The 27618-nt window shown below is 37.5% G+C and overlaps 1 protein-coding gene across 1 annotated transcript; it reads right to left on the bottom strand.

Moving 5' to 3' along the window:
* Positions 1–1740: 1740 nt before the first annotated feature.
* Positions 1741–24101, bottom strand: gabrr2a (gamma-aminobutyric acid type A receptor subunit rho2a). The gene is made up of 9 exons (XM_084392461.1): positions 23794–24101; positions 21908–22014; positions 15203–15270; positions 9420–9643; positions 7639–7721; positions 7398–7538; positions 4628–4780; positions 4319–4530; positions 1741–3106 (listed from the first exon to the last, which is right to left on the bottom strand). Exons 1-9 carry the CDS (start codon positions 23916–23918, stop codon positions 2795–2797), a joined length of 1425 nt encoding a protein of 474 aa, XP_084248587.1. The 5' UTR covers positions 23919–24101; the 3' UTR covers positions 1741–2794.
* Between the last annotated feature and the right edge of the window lie 3517 nt (positions 24102–27618).

Below are 27618 nucleotides of genomic sequence, written 5' to 3'. Positions count from 1 at the left end.
TTATGTTTATCATGTTATTTTATATATGTATTTATTTTTTATTTTATAAATTTTTTGTTGTGTGAAACTTTACATATATTTGATATAATTTCATTCCTGTAGAAGTTCTATATGTTCTGTCATTTATGTCTGCTTATTGTCAGATACATAATCAATAAAGAAAAAGAAAAAAAGAAGCGGGCTTTACCCCGTAACAGGGCTGGCGAAAATAAGTAAATACATTAAAGAAAAATAATAATAATAAAGAAAAAAATAGACATCACTCACTAATTCTTCCATACACTTCCATACTATGATGGATAGATGCACTTTTATGGACTTCAAAACAGAAACGGCCATTCATTGCCATTATAAAGCTTGGAAGAGCCAGGACATTTTTTAATATAACTCTTTTAATACATTTTTGGGTGAACTATCCCTTTAATCAGTTATTAAATAAATAAACAGTATTATTAAATTACGGTTGTTATTATTATTATCATCTGTTAAAATGACAGTTAAATGAATGAAAACTTTAGTAAAAGTAAAATTACAGATTTAAAAAACTAGGCTACTTTAAAAAGTAGAAATACACAAAAAAACTACTCGATTACGTATAAGGCGAGTAAATGTAATTCGTTACTTTCCACCTCTGCAAATAATGAGTGAAATATTTATTATAAATATTACATATCTAGCATTAACCATATAAAGGATGGTTTCAAACTCATTTTCAACCCATCTATTAAATTATCACTATTAGAAAGAAAATGATCAAATAATCATACAAATTAAATGTTGTAGTTTTTTGTTTTTATGGACCCATTGAGGCAAATAATCTATAAATTCCACAGTTTATTCCCTCAAACGTGTTATTAGAATAGCAGTTTTTTATTTATGAATAAAATAAGGTTTTTGTATAATATGACTAGAAAAAGACAGCTCTACTGCTTAAAATGACAAAAAAAAAACAGAGCCATTTGACATAGTTGAACTCAAAGAAAAAGGACATTCAGGATAAAGGCTGACTTTAATATCACATTTGTATATGCTTTCATAAACATCTCATGGTGTTGACAAAAAGCAGGGACTCAGCTGTGAAACTTTACTATATTTAAAAAATAAATAAATCCTGCCTTCTGTCAGGACACAGTAGTGATTCTTTTTTTTATTGAGTTATCTTAGGACAGGTGATTTCAGGGGTACTGAGTGATAATGTAATGCAACATAACTAACAATAACCTTCACCTTTATATATTTTAAAAAATACAAAATACGTTTAAATCTATACATATATATAATTTTACAATGCACCTTTTTTTCTGGTCAACACATATTACATTCTTAACTTTTCAACAATTACAGAAACATCTTATGGAGTGGAGCTGTCTTCATAGATTCAATGATTTGGTTATACCTTCAAATATAAATACAAACTTCAAGCACATAATACATAGTTCACAGCATTTTCATTTACAGCAACAGGTGTTTTGAAAATTTGGCATGTGATGCCTGTACGTGTACTAATGTGCACTAAAATTGTCCCACCAAAATTAACCATCACCTTCAGTGTTTAAAGTTGCACATAAGGCAGTTTCAAGTTGTATTCAAGACCATTTCATCACAAACTAACCTTTAGCCTGCCCTGACTGCCTCCATGAACAAACTTTGCACTCAACTCTTGTAAGGTATCATGGCAAGTTCAGGTTGGAGTATAACTGATATAAAATATAAGTATAATAAATAAAACTAACATGCATACAGATGAACCACAGTAAAGACATACCGATTTATTTTGCATGAAAAATATAATGGTATCAAATACATACACACACACACTCACTCCACATAACACGCACATCCAAACAATCCTCAAACTGAAAGGATTCTTTCTCGTTACTGGTAATTACTATATATTAACATGAGCGATTGCTAGCATAAACAAACGGCCTTGCCTAAATGAAATAAAACTGGACATTGTGCAGATCAGCAAATAAATAGACTTAAAGGTTTACTAAATAATTTTAAGTTAGTGTTAATTCATTACATTTTATTTATTAACCACCGCCACTTTACATCGGAGCGGTTTAATTTGTTATTTGTCCTGTTCCTTTTTGGTCTGATGACAACATTTTTGTTGAGTTGTATCTCTATATTGTATTTGGTTTGTTTTATATGGCCTTTTTGATTATTTTTGTAAAGCACCTTGAGCACAGTAAGAATCATGTATAAGTCTTTGCTACATAAATAATTATATAAACGTATTAAATTGCTCAAATTGCACAAAACAGATGGTCATGTGATCTAAACATGGCGGCTCCCATGAGGGTGCAACCCACCTTATGTAAAAAAAAAAGAAAAAAAAAGATTTTTTTCTATGCCAATGATATGACTGGATCTCTTGACTATCCTTTCAACATATCTGTTAAAAGCACTATTATTTTTTTAGGTATAAAAAGTAAAAGAGGAAACAATTAATTTAGCTAAGAGTAGCTAAAAAAGACTTTCTTGCTCTGTCCATACCATAACATTAATAGACCAATGACGCAAACATGAAGAGAAAACACAAGCCCGTACAAAAGTCTGATAAATGTTTTACAGTTAATTTGTCATAAACCTGAAGAGGCCTATATGAAGCCCTCAACCATATTTCTCTCTGCATTTCGCCAGTCTTTTTGCGTATGAAAGTGACAAAGGTAACAGCAGTTTGGTATCGCATGAGCCAATGTTTGATGTGCATCAAAAAGTCAGAAGGATGGTTGTGTAAACCTCCAAAAGTCTAAAAGAGTATAAGATGGATGTAGCTGGAGAACGATCAGCAGTACACCGACCAGTAAATAAGGTTGAAAACTATATAGGCTCCTGGAAAGATCATGCGGGAGTACTTGTCAATGGCATGCGTGTTCTGCATAATGCGGAAGGCGCGGATGCCCTTTTTCTTAGTGGCGGTGGACTCGCTGCTCATTGACAGGTGAACCACCATATGTTCCTGTTTCTCCGGCACCAATTCTTCGTGAACCATGGGAGCCTCTGTGTAGCCAGCCAAGCTGTTGGCGTCAGCCTCACTGTAGGTCCCATCCAACATCATGGTCCTGGTGTGGGACATACCGCAGGTGCATGGCAATGACTGGAACATGAAGAGTTGGGCACCCAGAGAGAACAGAAAACAAAGAGAGCGAAGAAGAGATCATTAACAAGGGCAAATTATCAGTTGGCATTAATAAATCAAGGCCACTCAAAAAATTGGCCACTATAAAGAAGGGCTTCTTAAAAAGTAGTTAGTATATAGTATGTATACAGCTCACCACAGGCAATATTTCTGAATGCATAGAAATACCTTTAAAAAGTGCAGTATGAAATACAATATCCCACAATGCAATGCGATTGAGTTGACTTTCCATTCATGGATAAGTCAGAAGTAATATCCACACAATCTTTTGTGTTTTGATATTTGATTGGAATAGCAAGAGTTAAGATGTTTATGTGTAAGATGGTCATGACAACAAAGTAGCGGATTACAGTTGGAAAATACTGCATAATTAATACTTAAAAAAAAATAGTAGCCATTGTGTAGTAAGTAGTATGCTAGAGTTCAAATATAACTTCTAAACATAGCTTGTGGCTATGGAATAGACCTTATTTAGAGCAGCGCCATAACAAGTATGATCACTTATAATTTTCCACAGCTCATGTTGGTCTACTGAAATTTCTTGGAAATATATTTTTGCAGCGTTTCGTCAGCAGAACAACCCAAAAACACATTAAATACAACTTACTGAAATACAGCTTACTGTATGTCTTTCCCTCACAGCCTCGCTTTCAGTCCCATTAAAAAACAAAGCTGGCACTGCTGTGAATAAGGTCTATTGCATACTGCCATAAACAATTTTGCACCCAAATTAGTGGCAGAGCAAAACAAGAGTATAAAAAGAGAATGCCGTGTTCTGTACTGTATCCCACAACGCATTGTTCTCGACTTTCATTTCCATTTTGATGAATGACCCTGTAATCATTTCAGCCGTGTTTTTTAACAGCTCTTAAAATCTTTCTAGACTCATTATTTGATTGGATTGCTAAAGGTGAAGACATTTCATAAACATACTTAAATAATCCAAATAACCGAGATGATAAAGCTCCACGAACCAAATGAAATATGCAATTTGATAAGGTCACGTGGCAACAGTCTATTTTTAGGTGTATGTTAACAGATAGATTACACTCAAAACTAACAAACAAAGACTAAGAGCCACAAGACTCTACATATTTCATGTCATGGGTTCTTTAAAAAAACAATGCATCCATAATTGAAAATAGATGTTCAGAAATTCCGATTTTTTACCTGCTCTTGAGCTGCTCGATTTCTGAGCTTCCGCTCTCTCCTCTCCTGGACCGTGGTCAGGTAGTTGACTGCCGCGTACTCCAAGACGGACAGGAACACAAACACAAAACTGACCCACAGGTAAATGTCCACAGCTTTGATGTAGGAGACTCTGGGCATGGAGGCGTTCACCCCTGTGATGATGGTGGACATGGTGAGCACCGTGGTGATACCTGGATAAAATCACCACATCCTGTTAACATCTGCAGGTGCGTGACACGACTCAGCAGTGACGCCCGAGGCCAAAATGCTGATTTGTGATAATCTTACCTAATGAAACTCTGGCAGGAACAGCCCTGCGATCAATCCAGAACGACACCCAGGACAACATCACCATAAGCGTGGCAGGGAAATAAGTCTGCAGCAGGAAGAAGAAGATGTGGCGGCGAAGCGTAAAGTTTATGTACAGGCGGTTGTACCATCCTAAAGAGAGATAAAAATGCAGATGGATGATTGAGTCAAATATTAACCCAGCAACCCCAAAACATTTCAGCCACACTTAAAAACTAATTTCATTGGATTAAATAAAAAATAAATATTAAAACAAGTGACATTTACACCTCTGTTCAAAAGTTTGGTGTTGGTAAGATTTTTCCATGTTTTTGGAAGAAGTCTCTTAAAGGAGAACTCCGGTCAATTTTAACATTGAGCTCATTTTTTTGTACATTTGGAGTGCTGTCAATACAGAGAACAACGACAAAAATCGGTGTTGCCTACACCGTGTTATCCTCTTTTTAAAATTTGCACCCTGTTGACTTCAATGGGGCAAGTTTTAAACCTGCTTTTAGCCTCTTAACATCCTTGATGTGTTATTACAAGTGCCCAGCCATGTGAGTGATTCCTTCAGAGTGATCACGGGTGAATCTGACTGCAGTAGATGTGAAAGATATTAATAAAAATGATATTGTTTCAGCCAGCGCACATACCTGTATTTACATCCTGTTTTCGGTCGAAGCCCATAGTAATTGATTGTCGAGTTCACACATATAGGTTTAGTTACCTATGATCACGTGCGTGAACTCGACAATCGATTACTGTGGACTTCGACCGAAAACAGGATGTAAATACAGGTATTTGCGCTGGCTTAAATAACATCATATTTATTAATATCTTTCACGTCTACTGCAGTCAGATTCACCCGTGATCACTCTGAAGGAATCACTCACATTAGCTGTGCACTTGTAATGACACATCAAGGATGTTAAGAGGCTAAAAGCAGGTTTAAAACTTGCCCCATTGAAGTCAACAGGGTGCAAATTTTAAAAAGAGGATAAAACGTTGTAGGCAACACCGATTTTTGTCGTTGTTCTCTGTATTGACAGCACTCCAAATTTACAAAAAAATGAGCTCAATGTTAAAATTGACCGGAGTTCTCCTTTAATGCCTGCTACAGACTGTGCGATTTCAGCAATCCTATAAGATCATTACAAATCACACTGATCTAATAAACTTGGGTACGACATGTATATTGACTGTACGATGGTGACACCTATTGAATCATAGGCTGCAACACAACTTAGTATAGAAGAATAAACATCATCAGCATGTGCTAGTGGTAAATAAATAGAGAAAGATGAATCTCACTTTGGCAATTGAGGTTTTTACGTGTGCCGAGAAAAAGACTAGGAAGCAAAAGAGGAGAATATGGACGCGGTCATTGCTAGGGAAAAGAGGCCAACTTGGCATGCCAGTTTTGCAAAATGGAGCCTGAGGTAAGTAGTTTTAAGTTTTAACGCTATCGCGTTATCAGGCCAAAATGAAGTTCGTTTGGTGTTCGTTTTGGAAGTTCCAACAGCTTGCCAAAGTGAACTTTGCGGTAAAGTTTGCTCTGACTGGTAAACACCTTCAAACTAGCATTGTGGTAATAACATAACAGGTAGGTGTGCTTTGAGGCTCCCCCTTCTTTGACAGAACTTATCAGTTAATTTCGTTTGTTTAGTCCATCCAGAACAGACGTCCATCACGAGGAAAACGCAAATACACTGTAGTGCTGCTTTATAGTAGAAATTAAAGTTGTAGTCCTAATTGAAAGAGACGCTGACATTGTTTGTTCGTTTAAAACTGTAAAGCTGTTTGCTTTGAAACAATCTATTGTATAAAGCGCTATAAAAACGTGACTTTACTATAGTGCAGAATTGGAAAGCTATAATCAGATGCTTTCTTAACTGCTGTTTTCTCACAGCTGTCATTTTTGTTGTTTATTTTGTTATTAAAAAATGAAAGCGTGCAACACATATTTACATATTCATCTAAATGCCACTCTAAGCAGTGTGGGCGGCGTTGGGATGTTCACTAACAGTATATTGATGGTCGCATATTTCAAACAAAAAGGACTTCACCATGAGTATATTGGGGCCTTTATGCTCACCAAGGCTGCATTTATTTGATCCAAAATACAGTAAGAACAGTTATATTAATATTTTAAAATATCATTTAATCCTTCCTGAATTTTCAGCATCATTACTCCAGTCTTCAGTGTCAATGATCCTTCAGAAATCATTCTAATATGCTAATTCTAATTTAAAAATATATATATTTAAAAAATATTTTTTATGAATAGAAAGTTCAAAAGAACAGCATTCATTTGAGATAGAAATCTTTTCCAACATCATTAATGTCTTTAATGTCTCTATATTGTATATATATAAATGTAAATCTTAATAAGCTTTTGAACAGTAGTGTATTTTAAAGCAAGACAGTCCAAGCACACTTTAAGCTAAATATTTCACAAAAATGTGTTTGTTAGGTTGAAATGATAAAAAAATAATTATACATTGTCCAGAATTAGGACACATTGTGGTTGTTGAACACAATCTGATGAACCAGTGGCACCAGTTGGTTAAATGTCACTGTAAACCCAGCACAGAGAGTGAAGTTAGTTCGGAGGAAAGCTCTGGCATAATTTGCTTGCAGATGCCACTTGCTTTGATATTTAATGTAATAACATTCCTACACTTTTAAGTGTGACTTAAGTGTCCAAATCCATCTTGGGGCCACATTTATTTGAAATAAATCAACTTGACAAATAATCCCCAGATACCTGTGCTGCTGTAGAATGCCAGCCGAGAGGTAGTGTGAAACTTCTGTATGAGGAACTGAGAGAGAGAGATTTTGTCATCTATACTCAAAGACTCATCTCCACTTTTCCAGTACAGCATCAGATCCTCATCCGTGTAGGCGTCTAGAAAAAAAAAAGGATCCAATTCAGGAAAAAACTAACTTGGCAGAGTGGATTGAGCATGTGCCGCACTAAAAATAACACAAATTAGTGATTCACTCACAACTCTCCAACTCCAAAGTGCAGGTCTGTGTATCCAGCGGGAAACGGCTGAAGTCCATGTTGCAGGCTGCTGTAACTGTGACCCTGGGCATAAGAACCATGTATAACATGAATGAAAATACAGAAACACACCGTCTTAGATCTTTATATTTCATCATATTTCTCACAGACTTCAGTTTTCGAACCCAAAATCCATGGAATTTTCATTTGCAGTTAGAAGGGAAGTGGAACCTGTATTGATAATTCACTCAAAAATGGAAAATTCAGTCATCATATACTCACCCTCATGCCCAAACCTGTACAAGTATCTGACTATAACTACTATGTACTAAGATTTAAATTAATAATTTAATAGAATGCACTTATTGTGTCAATACATGTTTTTACATTGTGCTTATATATTAAAAATACCTGTACATAATAGCATTTAATTAATATCTGTAATTATATCCATAATTACACTGTTGACCCTACACCTATCCCTTAACCAACCCTTAAACCTAACCATACCACTAAACCTGTCTCTAACCTTACCAGTATCTCACCTCAATAGAAGCAAAAGTGTTTTGCAATCCAACATGAATACAATAAGTCCACTGTAGTAAACAATTTTTTTGATGTAAGTACATAGTAATTGAAGACACCCAATATATAGTGTGACCTGACATTCTTGCATTTGTGAAACGCAAAAGGAGTTGTACAGCAGAATGTCTAAGCTGCTCTTTTCTATACGAGTGTAAAAGAATAGAGCTGTAAAACCGATTAATTGCGATTAATCGCATCTAACATAAAAGTTTGTTTATATAATATGTGTATATATATATGTGTGTGTGTGTGTGCATTGAACTAAAATTGAATCATTTTTTTCAGTGTGTGTATATATTACACACACACTCATAGACACGCACACACACACTGAAAAAAATGATTCAATTTTAGTTCAACTTAATGCATTTGTTTAAATGTAGATAAAATCAATTGAATGCAACCACTTACAATTTTTTTTATTAATTTCAACGAATCATTTTTTTCAGTGCATAAACACATACACACACACACACATATATACATACATACACAAACATTTTATGTAAACAAACTTTTAAGTTAGATACGATTAATCGTTTTAATGCCCTATAAAAGACCATCTTGAACATTCTACTAAGCATCTCCTTTTGTGTTCCACAAAAAGAGAAATTCATGGGCTTTTGTAATAAAGCTTCTGCTAAGAATAAAAATGTAAATGTGATGTAAATGTGCTTAGTAATGCTAGTCAAGAACAGCATACTAGCAGCATTTACTGAACTGGCACAGAGGACATCTCATTTTTCTCTCAGTATTTCTCTCTGTTCTCTGTCCATCATTTGTCGGACAATGGAAATAATCTGGGCCAAGCCCATCAATAATGACACTTTCCCTGGAGCCAGAACAGTATCTGAAATTTGACTTTGAACTCAGCGCTAGACCTTGATTATAGCCTGCACGCAGGTAGCTTGGCCTAATTTTTAACTCGCAGCACAAAAGACACGGCAAAAACATCACAGGCCAGAAGCATCGTTCTAATTTTAACACTAAAGCAATATGCAAATGCTTAAGCCCAGCAATTTTTTTTTTAGCTTTTTCTTACTTTGTACAAAATAAACACGTATAATAAATATGTATACGTACATTTACATAAACACATTTAAACTCTATACATATATACATAACTTACAAATAATTGGAACTATAATGGCACACTTAAAAGTCAGAAATGCTAGTGTTGATAATCTGCTTTTTTACCTCAGGCTGTAGAGAACGTGACCATCAGGGAACACTCTCAGCATGATATTTTCTGTGGTGGTGTCATGAATAAAAGATCTTTTAGAGTGGACGAAGAAGACATCAGGAACCCAGATCTTCTTCACCAAGCGGCCGTCGAAAGTCATGCTTTTATTTGTGGTGCTGGCGAAGGACAAGCGCTCATCCTTCCAGTAGTGTCTCAAGTATAATGTCATAGTAAAGTCCTACACAAACGGAGGAAAATAGATTGTGGGAGTTTTCACAATATTCAGTCAAAAGAACAATCTTTACAGGAGGCTGTATCATCCTTGTTGTTTGAACATGTACAAAGGAGATACATTAACTTTTAAAAGTTTGGGGTTGGTATTTGTATTTTGACTAATTCATACTTTTATTCAGGAAGGACATATTAAATTGATCAAAAGTGACATTTTCAATGTCACAAATAAATGCTGTTACTTTGAACTTTCTATTCATCAAAGAATCGTGAAAAAAAGATACAAAAGAATTGTTTCCTGAGCAGTATATCAGAATGATTTCTGAAGGATCATGAGACTGAAAATTGGAACATAATTGGGACATTATCTCCCTCAAAAATCTTACTTCAAAAATCTACTTCTCACAGTGAGGTGAAAAATATCTGATTTTCAAAAGATAAAAAAAAAAAAAAAAATTGGGATCATTTGTAATTTCAAAACCATCTAGTCAAAAACATTTTGACTTTCTTTTTACCTTGGAACACAAAATGAGACATTTGGAGACTGTACATGTCTCAAGAATGGGGACTAGAGCTTCAAAAGGTACACAGAAGTACCATAAAAGTGGTTCATATGACCTATGCGCAATAGTCCAAGTCTTCAAAATCTTATGGCTTCTGAAGATTGAAGAGCATAGCGCATGATATGAATCACTTTTATGGTACTTCAGTGTCTTTTTGAAGCGTGAAAGCTCCATTCCTTGTAATTGCAATCAAAAGAGTGACCACATTCTTCAGAAATTCTCCTTTTGAGATTTAAGGAACAATGAAAGTCATTTGTGTTTGCAACAACATGAGGAGTAAATGCTGACATAAAATACCATTGTTTTTCTGCATTATATGAATTAGAATGGGATTGTATTTGCATTAAAACAATGAGAATTGAAAGAAGGGGATGTGATTAATTGTCAAAAAACTAATGTCACAATGCTAAAAACCTTTATGTACCATTAAATACAGTTGGCTTCATTTTCTAAGCAACATGTAGTTTCTAATTTCTACCTTTTGATTTTGGGGTGAAATATGATCTGGACATGCTCTCGAAGTTTATGTGAGATTAAATTATTTTCTCGATAAATAATGACAATGTACACATTGCAAAGTTTTGGGAGTAACAAACGACAACTGTACTTCACTAGAGCAAGTACATGGCCAATTTTACATACAGTAAACACTCCTAACGTGTCTCTCTTTGTCGTCTAACTACGTACCTCTTGATCCTCCACATGGCGGCTTTGTCTCTTTAAATCGCTCAAGCAGATCATCCCTTCTCTATTCTTTTGGTTACATAACCATAAACACTTGGAGCGGCCAGTAATTATATATGGTCAATAAAAGCACCACAAAGTTTCTTTGTTACATCACACAAAGGCTTCTGCCAAGAGGGAAATCCAAAACATGAGAACGGAATGACAGAATGGTTGTCATATTCTGTATAACAGAAGTAAAAAGAAGATTCATGATCAAAGTTTCTGCCATCAGAGACGCAGAAGCTCTTTTTTTAGGAATACCCTTGCGGGACACATGTAACTGCAAAACAGCCATGTAATAAATGAGCAAAAGGCAAGAGAATTATGAAATTGAGGGTGAATCTTACAAAATCTTACAAAGAACATTTCATAATTCTCTTACCTTTTAAAATTTAGCATAAAGCCAGTTTTTGCATATACTTTTTCAAGAAAATTTAGAAAAAACTTTCTAAAATAAAGAAAATATGATTATATACTATTTAAATTGTAAGATAATTATAAATCATGGTAATGATGACTGTTTTTAATTTTATAAATTAGAGATGCAGCGATTGCAATTTTTTTTGACAGTTGATAGCATAAATTGACCGTTGATGCGCAGTAAGCCACTCATTTTGGTACTTGCGACTTACAAGTTGCTTGAGACTGAGAAGCGCGCTCCACTTTTGTAGATCAGTGGTGCGCACACTGGGTGTGAGCAAGAAACCTGCGGGAATTAGTAAAATGATGCGCAATACAAGCACTATTTAACCAGAGTAAATGAGACGAGTGAGTGAAAGGAGGCGGGTGTGTGTCACTTCGCCGTCGGAGAGGAGAGCAAAAAACACACAGTTGACGTTATTGCCTGTGCCGCTAGAAACAAAACGGACTGGCTCGGGATCGGAAAGACGTGAGACTGACCGTCCGGTCATCGGTCCAGGCTGATCATGTGGAAAATTGTCCGATTCCATTCCCTGGCCGGTTGATCAGCGCATCTCTATTTTATATATATATATATATATAATCATTTTTTTAGTAATTAAATCTAAGCAAAAAAACATCTAGGTTACTGGTTCCCTGAGAAGGGGAATGAGACACAGCGTCATGGAGTTGACGCTATGGGAAACATCCTCATCCTGAGTATAAGAGGGCATCTACAAGACATTTCATCAACTCTCTTGTCTAAAGGAGACGTTCAAGCAAACCGATGCAAGGTAACGAGGTGCAGCATCTCGTTCCTCTTCTCAGAGATGTTCCCTTTCGAGTGGAACTTTGATTCGTGTCATGGAGATGACGCTATGGGGAACCAATACTTACCCCGCCAGGCTGAGGGGATGCCTGCCTTACTAGGCAGTGGCTATGCAAACCATAGTGGGCATAAAATAGATTGACTCTCTACAGATCACCTAGCTGGAGTCAAAGCATGTCAACCCACAGGGTGAAAATTGCTTATGGCAGCCACTCACTAAGCTCAATTTCAGGGCAGGCAAAAAAAATTTTTTTTTTGCCTAAAAGGCCCCAAGAGTAGCTTATCAAAGGGAGTAAATCAACTAGGGTCTTCCATGTACCACTACCTCCAAGGGTGAGAATATAACCCTCATTTTGCAAGGGATGCAAATATGAGAGTGGCATAGAATAAATGCCAAAACTCTTACTAGTGCAGCTCAACCCTTTAAACTCTATGTATTAAGCTCTACTAAAGACATAGGGGAGAGCGCGCAACCCTGTTTGAGCAAAAAACCTCCCCAGGAACCACTAGGAAACTCCGTTAGACTGCCTTTACTTGTCAGGTTTTCCCAGCATGGACCAACTAGAGACTTTGCACGATACCAAGCCATAGGGGAGCAAAAGGCCTTACTTCAAGACCCAACCGTAGTTGGGGAGCGAATAAACGAAACTGAGACATTTTGTAAATATCTATCACAATCCCGTCCATCATGCTCTACCCTAAGGTTATCTTGAGGGCAGCTCAAGAAAGGGAGCATGGCTTAAGTGCTCAAACCCTTAGTAATTAGTCCTTCAGACTATTCACTACTGATGCCTCTCCAAGGGAAAGCCTAATCCTTACTCCTATTCAGGGAAGGAGGGAAAATGAAAGCAAGGCATAATGCAGTGTACCCAGTACTTCAATTTACCCAGACTTAAGCCCTACTTAAAGACCCCAATGTAACTGGAGGAGAGGAGCTTATCCCCTGCCTTGAGTAAGAACACATACACAGACAGCAAGGTGCCAAAAACCCACAGTAATTGGCCCTTGAGGTAAACGAAGCAGAGGAAGAACTTTAAGTACCCATTGTAATTTTGTACACCTTGCTCTACCCTAACTTGAGCATCTTTCCTAAAAGGGAGCAATCAAAATGCTAACTGACTTCCTAACTTCAGCATCACAGGCAACCTTCAGTGTCGCCACTCATCCACTTCTCACGCATTCTGAAAAGTGGTTGTACCTCGGCAGAGCAGCTAAAGAGTGAAGGGGTTGCATCATCTTATCGGTGGCCACTCTTTCAGTAAGCTGCTGCCTCAGCGGTTTACTGCCAACACCTCCAGAATATGGAGGGAGAGCAACCGAAAATCAATGAGGAAGGAACACCACCCTCAGTTTTCTTTATTTTCACTGCTAGGTGGATTCCATGGTGGGCAGGGCCCCACAGGCCTGTTTAGCCACCACATATGCCTTGCCACAAGCCGCAAGATGGTAAAGCAGAGGAGGCAGGCTCTACCCACCTGCAACCCCACGATCAAAGCTCCCGCGCTATTCCAGCAACACAGGGCTTGAACCGCAAGGTGCAAATTCTTGACTTTCAACCTTCCAAGGCAGCACCAAGGGAGAGACAGCTCGCAAGCAACTCATCAACCGGGGCATACTCTCATATTGATGCTCTTACAGTCCCTCCAATAATTCGCTACATGGTAGAAGCTGCATAAAGATTCCTCCATAATCTTGACCCCTCAATGTGGTGATCTTGGAGAAATAAAAGGCTCACAGTCTTATATGCAGGGCAGCGGAGGTGGTGGAATATAAGTCAGTCAGGTCTGAAGGGGTAGCAGAGCGGCTTCCTGAATCAACATGAGACCAATGGTGTTTAATAAATCTCCAATCAGATCAGAAGATTTTGCTCTCTTTTAAGAGCAAGCTTACAAATTCACCAAATGGGATTGAGAGGAATGGATCTATCAGAAGCCCTGATTTCTTCTCCCCAAGCTCCGCCTACAATCCTCATGATCGCTCTTCCGCCTCGGCAGCCATGACACCCGCGAGGTGCAGATGCTCAACTCTCAAGAGTGAGTGAAACATGGCCGGAGCTTGCCACAGTGAATTGCAACATTGCATTACAGAGCATTACGGTGAATGGATTCAGCTCCCTCGAGAGCACGCACTCCGTACAAAAGCTGGACTCTCATCACTATAAAAGCGGAGCTTGCCACAGTGAATTGCAACATTGCATTACAGAGCATTACGGTGAATGGATTCAGCTCCCTCGAGAGCACGCACTCCGTACAAAAGCTGGACACTCATCACTATAAGAAAATTGGGCAAGAACAGAGCTTCTACTGCAAATGCATCGCTATGAGTGCATCCAACTCCTTAAAGAGCTAATCAAGCTCTGTGCAAACGCTAGATTCTATCCCTCGAGAGAGAGAATCAAGCAGGAATAAAAGCTCTTACCACGAATGCATCACAGTGAGCGCATTCAACTCCCTCAAAAGCTGAAAGCGCTCCGTGCAAACGGTAGAATCTATACCTCGAAAGAGAATCAAGCAAAACAAAAGCTCTTACCGCGAATGCATCACAATGAGTGCATCCAGCTCCCACAAATTCTGGTCTTACACGTGCATATAAACAAACAGCTCCTGAAGACAAAAAAGTTGATGAAGGGTCTTGCAGGTGTCCTTTTATACTCACGGGTGCTCTGCTCATGACGTCACAGACTGCCGTCAGTCAATATTTGGCGTGTTTGGTACACGTGTTCAGACACCGTGAGGCTGTTCCCCATAGCGTCAACTCCATGACGTAGTGTCACAGTTCCACTTTGAAAGGGAACTCAAAAGACGTCTGGACATATGTCAATAATTTGATGAGAAAATGTGCTTGTGCTTAAGTGTAATAAAAATAATGTCACAATGCTTTTTTTTTTTTTTTACAGGCTTATTTTTTCATGCAAATAATAATTTCTTATTTTGTTAAATTAAAATGTAATTGTTTAATGTGTTGTTTAACACACCTAATGTGTGTTCATATATTCTAGAATTTAGAGTCAAAGAGTTGAGGATGTTGCATAAAACAGCACATTACCTACCATGTCTACTTCTGAGATACTGTCCAAGCTTTCCACTTGTACATCAACTCCCACTGGAATAGCAGGACCTGAAAAAAAAACAAAAAAAACAAATCAATTTATACAACATATACAACTCTGTTTGTCAATTCATTTACACCATTTTCTCAATCCCACTGCTTTATGACCTCTTTTGCATATGCCATGCATTAATTTTTCATAATACTCATTGTTTACTGGAGTCTGACAGCTTCATACCAGTTGCAATTAGCAGGGTGTTCGCAAAGACTTCTGTGAGCATCATTAAATATGTCCTCACAGCCAGATCTGAATCTGTTTGCTTTCCACCAGATCTGTTCACAAAAGGCTTAGCAGCTGCTTTGACATCTGACGGATTGTAAGGAACGCTAGTTCTCAAAGGACAGGCCTTCAACCAGAACTGTAGCTTTCATATCCTACATGGAGCTGCACTTGTAAGGTCTTTTGTAGCAAACATAAACCCTTGCTCTTTCCCAGGATTAGTGTAATAGGGCTATCTGTCACTCAGAAGGTAAGACATTTAGGTAAATGGGCAGGAGGGTACATATGGACGGGGATGATGCACAAATGTCAGACAGATTCGAAACGAGATTTCCAGTGTGTTTCACTCCTAGTCGTAGTAATCCGACGAGATTACTGGAGATGGTAAATGGTGGATTAAACTTGGATGCTTAAAATGATACTGACACTGACTGAAACTTGCCATTATGTGTCACTTAATGTGTCGCTCATAAAAAAAAAAAATCTTTATGAAATGCACAAGCATTGCTTAATATGCTGTAGAAAATGCATTTGAGCCCTGTAGATAAGTAACGGACAACTGTGGAGATGACTTTTACAAATGTTCTTATGTAATCCAGATCCTCATGAGTAAACTATTGCCAAGCAATATCCACTGGACTCCATCCTGTCAATTTCCCTGTCATGTACCATCAAGGCTTTTCATTTCACACAAATAAGCCTAAATAAGGACACAGCTCCTAGGTAAAATCGATTTGTCCAAACTAATCAATACCCTGCTGTCAGTTTGAGTCTGAAACCATTAGAATGACCTTGAGTGTCCCATTTCTCAGTTAGTTACCACTTGGAGGTGGTTATTTGTGCTTGTTCCATGAAAAACAAATGCAAATAACATTATATAAACTAGATATTAATAAAGGGTTAGTTCACCCCCCCCCCCCCCCCCCCCCCAAAAAAAACCCAGTATTATTATTTACACACTCTCCTCCTCTTAAAATTCATAATATATCTCATTTTGTGTTCCACAGAAGAAAGAAAGTCACACTGATTTGGAGCGACACAATTTTAATTAAAGAGATAGTTCATAAAAATAAAAAATAATAATTTTTTGTCATTGTTTACACACTCTTATGTTGTTCCAAAGACAAATGACTTTCTATTATCTTAAAAGTTCTACAAATATCTCTTTTTGTTCCACAGAAGAAAGAAAGGCACACGTGTTTGGAGCAACATAATGATTACAACAAAAATTTTCATTACAGGGATAGTTCATCCAAAAAAACTATTTTTTTGTAATTGTTTACACACTCTTGTCTTATTGAAAACCCATTTGGCTTTCCGTCCTCTTAAAATTCATAAATATATCTCGTTTTGTGTTCCACAGAGGAAAGAACGTCACACTGATGGAGCGACATGATTACAACAAAATGTTCATTAAGGGATAGTTCATCAAAAACAAACAACAATAACCTCAATTTTTTATTTATTTTTTATTTGCACACTCTCATGTTGTTCCAAACCCATATGATTTGTATCCTCTTAAAATGAATCCCCCCCAAAAAAGCATTCTTTTGTGTTTCACAGAAGAAAGTAAGTCAAACAGAGTTGAAAGGACATAATGATTATGACATACTCCTTTACAAAAAAGATGAAATCAGCCCGTCTCGGGTTGATTTTAATAATAGTGCTTTTCTTTCAAAGTTCCCGAGGCCACGCCGCTGAGCTGGTGATCGCTGGTTGATGTTTGGCGAGTGGGCGGTCTTTAAACCAGCTGTCTGCGTGGCAGGACAGGCTGGGATTGTTGCATGTGCTAATCCATGGGGATTGGTCCGGTCAGTACAAACCGCAGCCAGATTAATCTCGTCTCTAGCACCAGAGCGCCTCAGTCCATAGCAGATCGAGCGATCCTCCAGATGGACGAACCCATCAGCGAGGATCGCTTATGTCTTTAACGGGCGAATAAATAAAAAAAAGAAAAAGTGAGAAAAGAGAGAGGGGCAACAAAATGTAATGTGATTACAATCGTCCACAGTTTTGCATGCAGCTTGTAAGACTGACTGATCCTTTTGCCGAATGTTAGAGTCCAGCCAATTTTGGAAGCACGAATAACATGAGAAACGCTGCTGGCTTCAAGACGTGGCATCCTGGCATGGAGAGGTTACTTGATATCTTTTGATCTTTCATTTTGGTTCGTATCTGATTTTCGGATGCTGCTGGCCCAGCAGGCCAGAATATTAGTATTGAAAGCAGCATCGCATATGCAAATCTACAGACAGAAGTAAACAGGGATGCATGTCATCATACGACATGAGACAAATCCTTAATATGTGTAATCCTTCACATCAAGAAACACATACTGCCCTGTAATGACCCATAAACACACAGTGAGTGCTATATGTTTTTTGTGTACATCAAGAGATACTCCCCTTGTGGAGGATTAGGCATAAGCTTTATGCACCATCAGTTAGCCGTCTCTGGATTTAAACTAGACTGCAGTCATGCATTAGCAATTCTCTTTTGCTTCTGAAGTAAATCTCATTTATGCAGTATACACGGCACATTATCCCTGCGCTACCTTTGACTAATCATTGCTTAGGTAGAATACTGAAATTTGACGGTGAAAAGCATGCTAAAAAGCATTGTTTAATATTTTTCCTGCTTCAAAAGTGCATGATGATTAAACAAAAAAACTGAACATTGACAGAGCTGTGAAAATCCATGCAAACACTTTTTTATACAGCAAGATAATTTTGAGTAACATGTAAATGCAAAAAGAACTCCTTGTTCTGAACCGACCTGTTTATTTAGTAACTTGGCCTTTCATAACCACTTAAGTATCTTCTTTCTAATTATTTTGGTTTTAGTGCTGTCTAATGCATTTAGTATAGGCATTTTTCGCAAATCCAGCAGTCAAATGTCACCCGCTTTGAACATCCTTCACAACAAATTATTCCTTATTTCCTTCCAATTATGGGGAACAAAAAAAGTGCCCACCCCAGTGTTTTCAGTGGCATTTTTTGCCTCAGTCTTCGGCTTATCATGGGTGGCTTTTAGCTCCTTGTTGAAGGACGCTTTTGACACTATCCTTTCACATATTTGGCATTTGCTAACAAATATGAATCACCTTGAACAGACAAAAATCTAATTTTATAAAAAGTCTTTTGTCTTTAAGCTCATTGCAAAATTATTTTGAAATAAATATACTTCAAAAATGATGAATGAAATAAAATCTGTTCAGTGCTTTAAAAAAAGCTTCCGTTTTTGGACTATTTAGTGTTTTGTAATGCGATTACAATCGTCCACAATTTTGCATGCAATCGTTTCCCCCCATGGGTGAAAATGTATAATACTATGAATCGATGACAGTTGTGAACTCATTACATCATGTATTGAACTAGAAGCGAGATTTTCACCGTCAACCAGATGCAACAATGCATCACTGACAGAGATGACAGATCTGTGTATGCGTCTGAGGGGGTGAATATGTTTGGGCTATTTTCATTCCCTTTGCTGTGACCCCCTGCTGAACAAAGAGCAATTCCCAAACGTACGCCGAGTCTGAGCATCCAAATGAGTGACTTTTTAGAATACTCTATTCATAGGAGGAACAGCATCAAACACTGCGTGTTTCTTTTTCTTTGCCCTATATAGGAACACATCATTAAAAAAAGAACAGGGGGGACTGTATGGACTGGCAGGAGAACTTTCATTAGTCCTTAGCCTTTACTGCTCAAACTTTTAAGTGTCGTACAAAGAGAAGTCTTGAGCTCCCCCTTATATCATCCTTTAATAGCATTCTAACCGTGGTAGACTAGAGGAGTCAGCATTAAAGGAAAAGATCATACAAAAATGAAAATTCTGACATGAATTTTCTCGCCCTCCTGCCATTCAAAACCCCTATGCTGTTATTTTTGTCCATGGATCACAAAAGGGGATTTTTTTTAATCTTTACACCATTTTAGTGACAAAATTAATAGTGGCCATGACTGTCAAACGCAACTGCCAAACAAAAATACCTCACCAAAAATAAAAACCATAAAAGTCTTTTGAAGCCATATGAAGTAATTATTCCCTTATAATCTTACATTCTTGCCTATCAAAAATGGAAGGTTTGTTTGCATGCACACTCACACAAACAATGGTGTTTTGCTTACCATGACGATGACATGCCATTTTTGAATCTGGATGTGTTTATATCAGATTATATAAACTTGATATACAAATCACATGGACTACTTTTATAATACCTTTATGGTGCTTTTCATCCTTTTTGGAGTTTGAAAGTTTTGTTGGTGATTATCTATGATCTATGATTATCACTGAAAATCCCTGAAAATGACAGTATATGGGTAATGAAACAAAATGGGAGTAAATAAATAATGAAAGTTTTGGGTAAACTATTAATATTTAAAAACCTCATCTTCCCAGAGGATCAATTTGCACACACATCCAGCTGTTTTTATGTGATCTGATTGATTATTAACGCTCCTAAAAGCGACAGTGACAATCTCATTAAAAAACCTTGAGGAAAGTGTGTAAAGCTCCATCTGCCAAGCTTGCTTTGTAAAACTTTAACACCCATAATGCACTGGCCATGTTATGCTACCGTCCAAGACCACTCCAACCTGTCTGTTATGGATACGCTTGACCAGAGTCAACTACCTTGCATTAGTAGGAAATACTACTAAGCAAACTCTTTTTTTTTGTATAGTTCCCGGGTGCAAGAATTCAAAGAGTAAACGTTTAGCGGGAGCGAGTTACTTTCGGTTGTCAATGAACGATCCAGTGGCTAAAGGCTGCAAAGAATCAAAATATGAAGAGAATGCCGTGAAGGGAAATTTGAAAATCCTCCGTTTTTGTAGTTAGCATTTCAAACTGGATGACCATGAACACACTGTTTTTAAGCCAAACGGTGGGGAAAAATTGAAAGAAATTGCCGTTCTGTCAGTTCCAGCAAAACGCTGTTGCGTACAGGTACGAAATCTGTCGCCATAGTGTTACATTTTTACCATAATGCTGTTTAAAGAGTAGACAATGTATGATACAATTTCCAGTGATAAACCTACCTTTAAAAAAACTGTTCTGTTAATAACCCTCTGTTGATCCGACTGTTTTTGGGGCGGGGATACAAGAATGAGAAAGTATAATCTGAAGACCGCCGGATGACGTGAAACGCTGACAAACAAACCTGAATTTCTCGGCCCAGGTAATACAGAGAACAACTAAACATTGTTCATGACATTGTAGCAATAAAAAAACAGGTTGAAAATTGGCAAAGTTAGGCTTTAACATGAAATAATATAACGGACCAATTACAGTATCACCGTAGCAAATATTTACCTGAACATTTTGAATGAATTAAGCACGAAGCATTTAGTTCATAATGACGAGCAACACTCAAGCTGCATGAACTCCACAAGGTAAAACCTGATGTTGATCATGTTCTCCAGAATGGTTCGAGATGATCCAAAGAGCATCTTTTGGTTCAATGGAAGCAAAAACATTTGACTGTCTGTACAAAGAGTCACATGATCAATGACACAAATGTACTTATTGATTATAGTAACCTAGAAATAATGCAGAATCCATTTCTTCAAAATTGTATGCAGGTAATGGCTTAATATCAAGTAATAATTGTCTAAATTGAGAAAATAAATAAAAATTGGTTACACTTTATTTTAAGGTGTCATTGTTACAGTGTAATTCTATATTTAAGTACTGAGTAATATTAAGCACCTACATGTACTTACTATAGGGTTAGGGTAGGATTAGGTTTTGAATGAGGGTTAGTTGCATGTAATTATGCATAATTTACTGTTGTTACTATGGTAAGTACATGTAACATATGTAACAAGGACACTGTAAAATAAAGTGTTAACAAAAAATCCAATACTCAAAACCATATGCACTCCAATTAAACTGAAATCCCAGTCTTTTTACAGCAGGGCTTGATGGGGAAGTTGTTTACCCCCCTAGAGGGAGCCAATGTAGATTTTATGCCTGTTGGTCAAATAACTGACTTGAATGTTCTCCAATTGTGCATAGTAAATATGTGCAATCTGTACATAAGATTAAAACAATGCAACTACAAATATTTGAGTGGCTTTTAGGCAAACAATTGAGTATGGAATTTATAATAACACTTTACCACGATTTTCTTAGTCTCATGCTCCATGTACAGTTGTCTTATTTTTGACTAATCTTCAGTTATTTTTGACTAATCTTCATCCTCATGGAGGATGTTAACACTAAACCGTAAACACTTACGAATACTGTATATGTCTTTGAAGATTAAAAAAAAAAAAAAAACTGTAGCCTATTATACATAAATAATACTGGTCATGTCTTTGAAGATTTGTTTTTAAAATAGACTCCTAATGGAAGTTGTGGCATTTAAATGAAGGGAATTCAGTTCACATTTGCAACACAGAAGAATGATGAACTAACCTGCAAATGCGGGCCTCATGGTGAAGTCATGATCGTCCACTTTCAACAACTGCTCTGTTTTCAGTCGCCGTGATTTTGTCACATCTGGCGGCTTCTTTGCCAGGGAGCTGCGGGTTTCAAAGTCACATAAAACACTCAGATCAGCCTCTTATATCATGGATTTGGACAATTTGAACTATTATAATGTGGAAATGAGCAGAGGTGTTACATGAAAAATTCAGCCTGAACCCTCAAAGTCAATGACATTTATATAATTTCTGAAAATGCAGCCGCAAAAGTGTAATGACGGATTAAGATCATGCACAACGCTTGTATCAACGAACTGTTAACGCAGTGGCCAACTTGCTGCTGCAGCCGGATCTTTTTCAAATTGCAGGATATCTTATCGAAAGATGCTCAGAAGAGGCCCAAACTCTGGATTTCATGAACTGTGCCTGTTCCAGTCAAGCAAAGAGCATAATTAAATCTTTATGTAGCGATATAATAATCACTGACAGTGACTCAAAAGAATCCAGTGAGTAGTAAACGGCCTCATTCCCCACATCGACTTGCCATTTGTAATTTATTTCCTGTTGCGAATATGAGACAGAAGGCAGCTTGCCATGACTGGCACCCTGTCTGCAGCGATACAGCTGGATTTACTCATGCAAATTTGAAGGCTTTTGCACTCTAAAAACATGTTAATTCTGAAGATTGCTTGTTTGTTTTAATTTCACAGACCCATGAGGCTGTACCCATGTCAGCTTGTCAGGACAGCTTTGTGCCAACGTACTGTCCTTGGCAGATGGGCGAAACGTGCCTGTGACACGTGGCTGTTTGTCTGAGTAAGAAGCACCAGTCCGAGCACACCATTGATACGTGTTGCGGTTCAGTGCCGGCATCATCTGTCTGGGTCATGTTAATTACACCCCGGCCCCTGGCCTCATTTATGGCACTCTGCTGTCATATAGAAATCAGGCTAATAAAGGTGGTGGAAAAGTGAGTCTGCGAAAGACATAAATGGATGAGGTCACACCATCACCTCAGTTCTCATGTGCAACACTGTCATCTCTGATAACATAAATCAGAAACATTATCATCAAATGCTTGTAATTAGTGATGAAGTGATAAATATCTGACATATGATATTTGACTATTAGGAAAGTACCAGCAGCATCAGCCGATAACTGTGCCCACTTGGTCGATTAACAGAAGTGTTTTTCTTTGGTAATAAGTTGCAAAGTCTGACACTTTCAATGAATTTTAACTGTTTCAAATACATTAAATAAGTTTTCATTTAACCTAAAATGCATACTATTCATATATTCATCAAAAATCACAGATACACTATCTGTAACCTATAACAATTTTTTTTTTTTTTTTAATAATTTAGATTGTGTGACAACTTAATTGAGGCATTCCTGGATTTTCAGATGAAAAGGTCACTGACAAGTATAGTAAAAATTTACACCCATACACATGCATTTTGGGGTTAATTTATATAATTTTGTATATCCCAATTAAATTGTATATCAGCCACTCTGCACAGTAAAAATTGTCACTGGCCAACTAAAAATAGCCTTAAATAAGTCAAAATCTAAATCTTAGAATGCAGTAATACGTTTTCTTCCACTTTAAATGCTTATGAAGCTTAAATCAGTAGAAATAGATGTTTTGTGTAGCCTGCTTGTTGACAGACATTCATCAATCATCATCAATGTGATTATTGCTTCATTCATCATCATCATCAGCATCATCTCCACCACTACCACAACAATCATCAGCATGAGCATCAGCAACTTTTTCATCATGAACAGTGAGCCCAGCAACGCGTAGGCTAGTCCACATCATCATCAGCACGAGATGTCAATCCAAGTTTAGCTGTCAAATGTTGAATTTCCACTTACGTCCCATGCTTCTGAGTGTCCACAGCTCCTGTCCACCTCCTCTCTCTCGTTGCGTGTTTATTCCGGCACTCCCCAAACGAGCCCAGGAAGAGCGCTAAAACCAGGAACTGTCTCATATAAGGCATTATGCAGAAAACTAAGTGAAAAATCTACAGGTGTGTCCTGAACTCCAGCTTAATCCATGAATCCACGAAGGCAGCATCTTTCCGTTCTCAGCGCAGAAATCGCTGCAGCTCGCATCTCTGGCACGCGCGATGTGAGAACGGTTTAAATATCAGCGCGACGCGACGCATCCTGCAGCTCCGCGCGGCGTCTCTGCTGCCTGTCATTGGTTATAAGCCGCACAGCTGCTTTGACCACATGGCATCAGCGGTGGGCAGATACGCGCTTCCCACAGTTGTCTGTAGGGTTGGAGGAAAATAAGGATTAGACAGACACATATGACCAGAAAAAGCTCTGCATCGGAGACTATGCAAGCTTTTAAATCTAAAGCACGGGTGAAATGGATCCACTAAATGCCAAAACACCCCGTCTAAAGTTTTTGACGCAATTCCACATGATTCTCTCTGGCTCGTGGGATCAATGCATTGCAGTTCTAGAATTATCATAAGTTTGATTCACATTCCGATTCCATGGCGAATATGGAATTCTGTTTAAAAGACTGTGTAGGCTATTACATAATTTAGCTACTATCTTTAGCTAGCTGCTAACCTATTTTAGATGTCCATATTACACTGTAAAACAATCAACTAATTCACCCGAACCGCCGAACTGAAATAAAACAAAAGTTTAATTGCTGCTTTGTTGCAACGCTACTTTCGTAAAATTAATTGCTAATGACGCTCACTAATGACGTTCATTTTTAAAGCCCAATTTGCGCTCAATAGGCGTTTATTATGGCCGTTTTTTATTTATTTCTGTGTACAATAAAATCTGTGGTAGACACTATACACAAATTGCATGCAGTTTTGAAGCTGTTTGTTTAAAAAAATAAATTAATAAAAAAATAATAAAAAAATACCGTCCTTCGGATGAGACGTTAAGGTCCTGACTCTCTGTGGTCATTAAAAATCCCAGGATGTCTTTCGAAAAAGAGTAGGGGTGTACCCCGGCATCCTGGCCAAATTTGCCCCTTGGCCTCTTCCATCATGGCCTCCTAATCATCCCCATATACTGATTGGCTTCATCACTGTCTCCTCTCCACCAGTAAGCTGGTGTGTGGTGGGCATTCTGTATGGCTGCCGTCGCATCATCCAGGTGGATGCTGCACATTGGTGGTGGTTGAGGAGATTCCCCCCTTCCATGTAAAGCGCTTTGAGTACCTAGAAAAGCGCTATATAAATGTTACAAATTATAATGATTAAATTGATATATAAGATTCCCTGAGGTAATTGTAGCCCAGCCCTTATTTAGCAAATTGTTACCAATTTACATAAAAAAAAAGTATCAAGTAATGTTATATAATCTACAGACCTTATTTTACTTACAAATCCAAAAACACCATTCTAAAAATAACAATCCCAAGGGAATCCATGGCTTGAAAACTGTCTGTTCTGGATTTTAGGCCTACAAACATAACAGCTCTACTGGGTTGAAATTATTGTGCCAAGTTAAATGGATGGAAACAAAATGATGAAAAGCGTGCAATGCATCACTTCCAGTGAAAATCTAATGATATGTTCAGTTTCTTTGTTTCAACTGCTTAAAGATATCTTTTTAATTTCATAAAGATTATATAGCATAGGCTTTAACCATATGAATTGTACTTCTTCCAGTCTTACAAGGATCATAATGAACTATTTATTTAGTGATAATAAACTCTGATAGAAGCAACCCAGAGATAAAAAATAAATAAATAAATAAAAAGAAGTCAATGCCTTTCCCCACTGTTTCTTTCCATTTGTAATTTCTTTCCTGTTGGGAGAACATCAGACAGAAGGCAGTTTGCCACGACTGGCACCCCACAGTAACACTGCTGGATTTTCTTTTGTTAATCTGCAACAAGACAAATTACGTCCTCTGAGCGATGGCCGCAAATGCAAATGTGTCTCTTTGAATGGTAATGATGCAGTTTAGGAATGACAACTTTGAATCATAATTTTGGGAAATATGCATAATATGAAAACATAAATGAGTATCTGATACAATTACAAATATCGGTAACACTTTACAATAAGGTCTCATTACTTCATGTTAGGCATTAACTAACATGAACTAACAATGAGCGTTACATTTGTTATAGGCCTATTTATTCATCTTTAAAAAAAGTAATGCACCTCTTGATGGAATTACCATCACAAAATGTATTTCCATCAAGAGGTGCATACATTTTTAGTCACAAACTTGTATTGACAATGCAAGAGTCCAGCACTCTGTAAAGTCTCCTCCAGCACATCCCAAAGACTTTCAATGAATTTAAGGGTCTGGACTCAGAGGTGCCGATTCATGTGTGAAAATGGTTCTTCATGCTCCCTCCCAACCATTCTTTTCCCAGTTTGAGCCTGATGAATCTTGACATAGTCATCCTGGAATATGGCCATCATGCAATGAAAAGAAATGAAAAGCTACACACTCCACCAATTAGGGTTAGAATAACTGTTGCCAAACATATAACATGATAGAAACATAATAATCACTGCAATAATGATCCAATCATAAACTCTTTAAATCCAAACAGCGACTTTTTTTTGGGCCGGGCAGTGTAATTTTTCCATAATTTTTCATATATTTCTTCCATCACCACATCCCCTTAGGGGGCTCCGTAAATGAACATCAACTAAGATGAATAAATCCTTTAAAAGCTTTTTTCATTGTTCATTTTAATGTAAACCAAGTTAAAGTTACAATGAAATCAATATGGACAATTCTTGTTTTTTTAGTATTTATTATCAGTGATTTATCCATGTATGTCTACAGTATATATTTTTCAATGCATGTGCCCTCATAAAAAGTGTCCCCTCTCTCTTGTTACTGGAGTGAGGGCGGGACAATCTGTCACTCACATGAGATCACAGCAATAGCAAACCACAACCAATCCAACAATCCAATCAATTCCCGATTAACAAAATCAAGTCTTGCCCTATTTCAGCATTTCATCCTTGTTGTTTCATGCCGACTTTAACAAACGGAACCTTGTCGTAAAGTGTTACCCAAATATCTGATTTCATAAAACATCAAAAGGAAATGTCTTTGAAACATAGCTCAAGTAAAACATTTGACAAAAAGTTCAAACTTTTTTTTTTTAAACATCTGTACTGTGAGGAAAACTGATGTCATAAGTTCCCAAAAAATGACCGACACCAGTTGCTTTCAAAGTCATTGCAAAAAGTAAAGTTATTTCTGAGAAAAAGGCTATTTTGTTATCTAATGCAATTGAATTTTTTTTTCAATCTCATGAAGATTTCACAAGAAGATTGGTGTGGGGGGAGGGGATCTCCATCCAGGGGCTTGCCTGAAGGTCTGCCTTTCTGCCACTGTCACAGCAGCAGATGGTTAGGCTCTTTTTTTCATGCATTTGTCCTCCCACTCACTCAGCTCTGGCTCTACTGCCACTGAAACTCAGCTTATCTGGGATTTCACAGCAATTCAGCGCTACCACGCCCCAGCTCCGTATCCACTTGATGCCTGCCACTGAGCTGGAGGATCGCCAGTGTGTCACTAAAGGATCCGTTACGTAAAACTTTGTCAGGCCTCTCATATTAAAGGGATAAATCTGTCCCCTGCACAGCGAGGGCTTTTGTGTTGCAGTGTTTGCAAATCAAAATGGAGAAATTCAATTGGAAATATAAACAAAGCTATCCTTGGACCTTTTCTGAAAAGACGTGG

This window comes from Rutilus rutilus, assembly GCF_951802725.1.
Source record: "Rutilus rutilus genome assembly, chromosome: 21".
Taxonomy (NCBI): domain Eukaryota; kingdom Metazoa; phylum Chordata; class Actinopteri; order Cypriniformes; family Leuciscidae; genus Rutilus; species Rutilus rutilus.
Note: the sequence above shows the minus strand (reverse complement) of the source record. Positions and strands in the feature narration are given on the sequence as shown.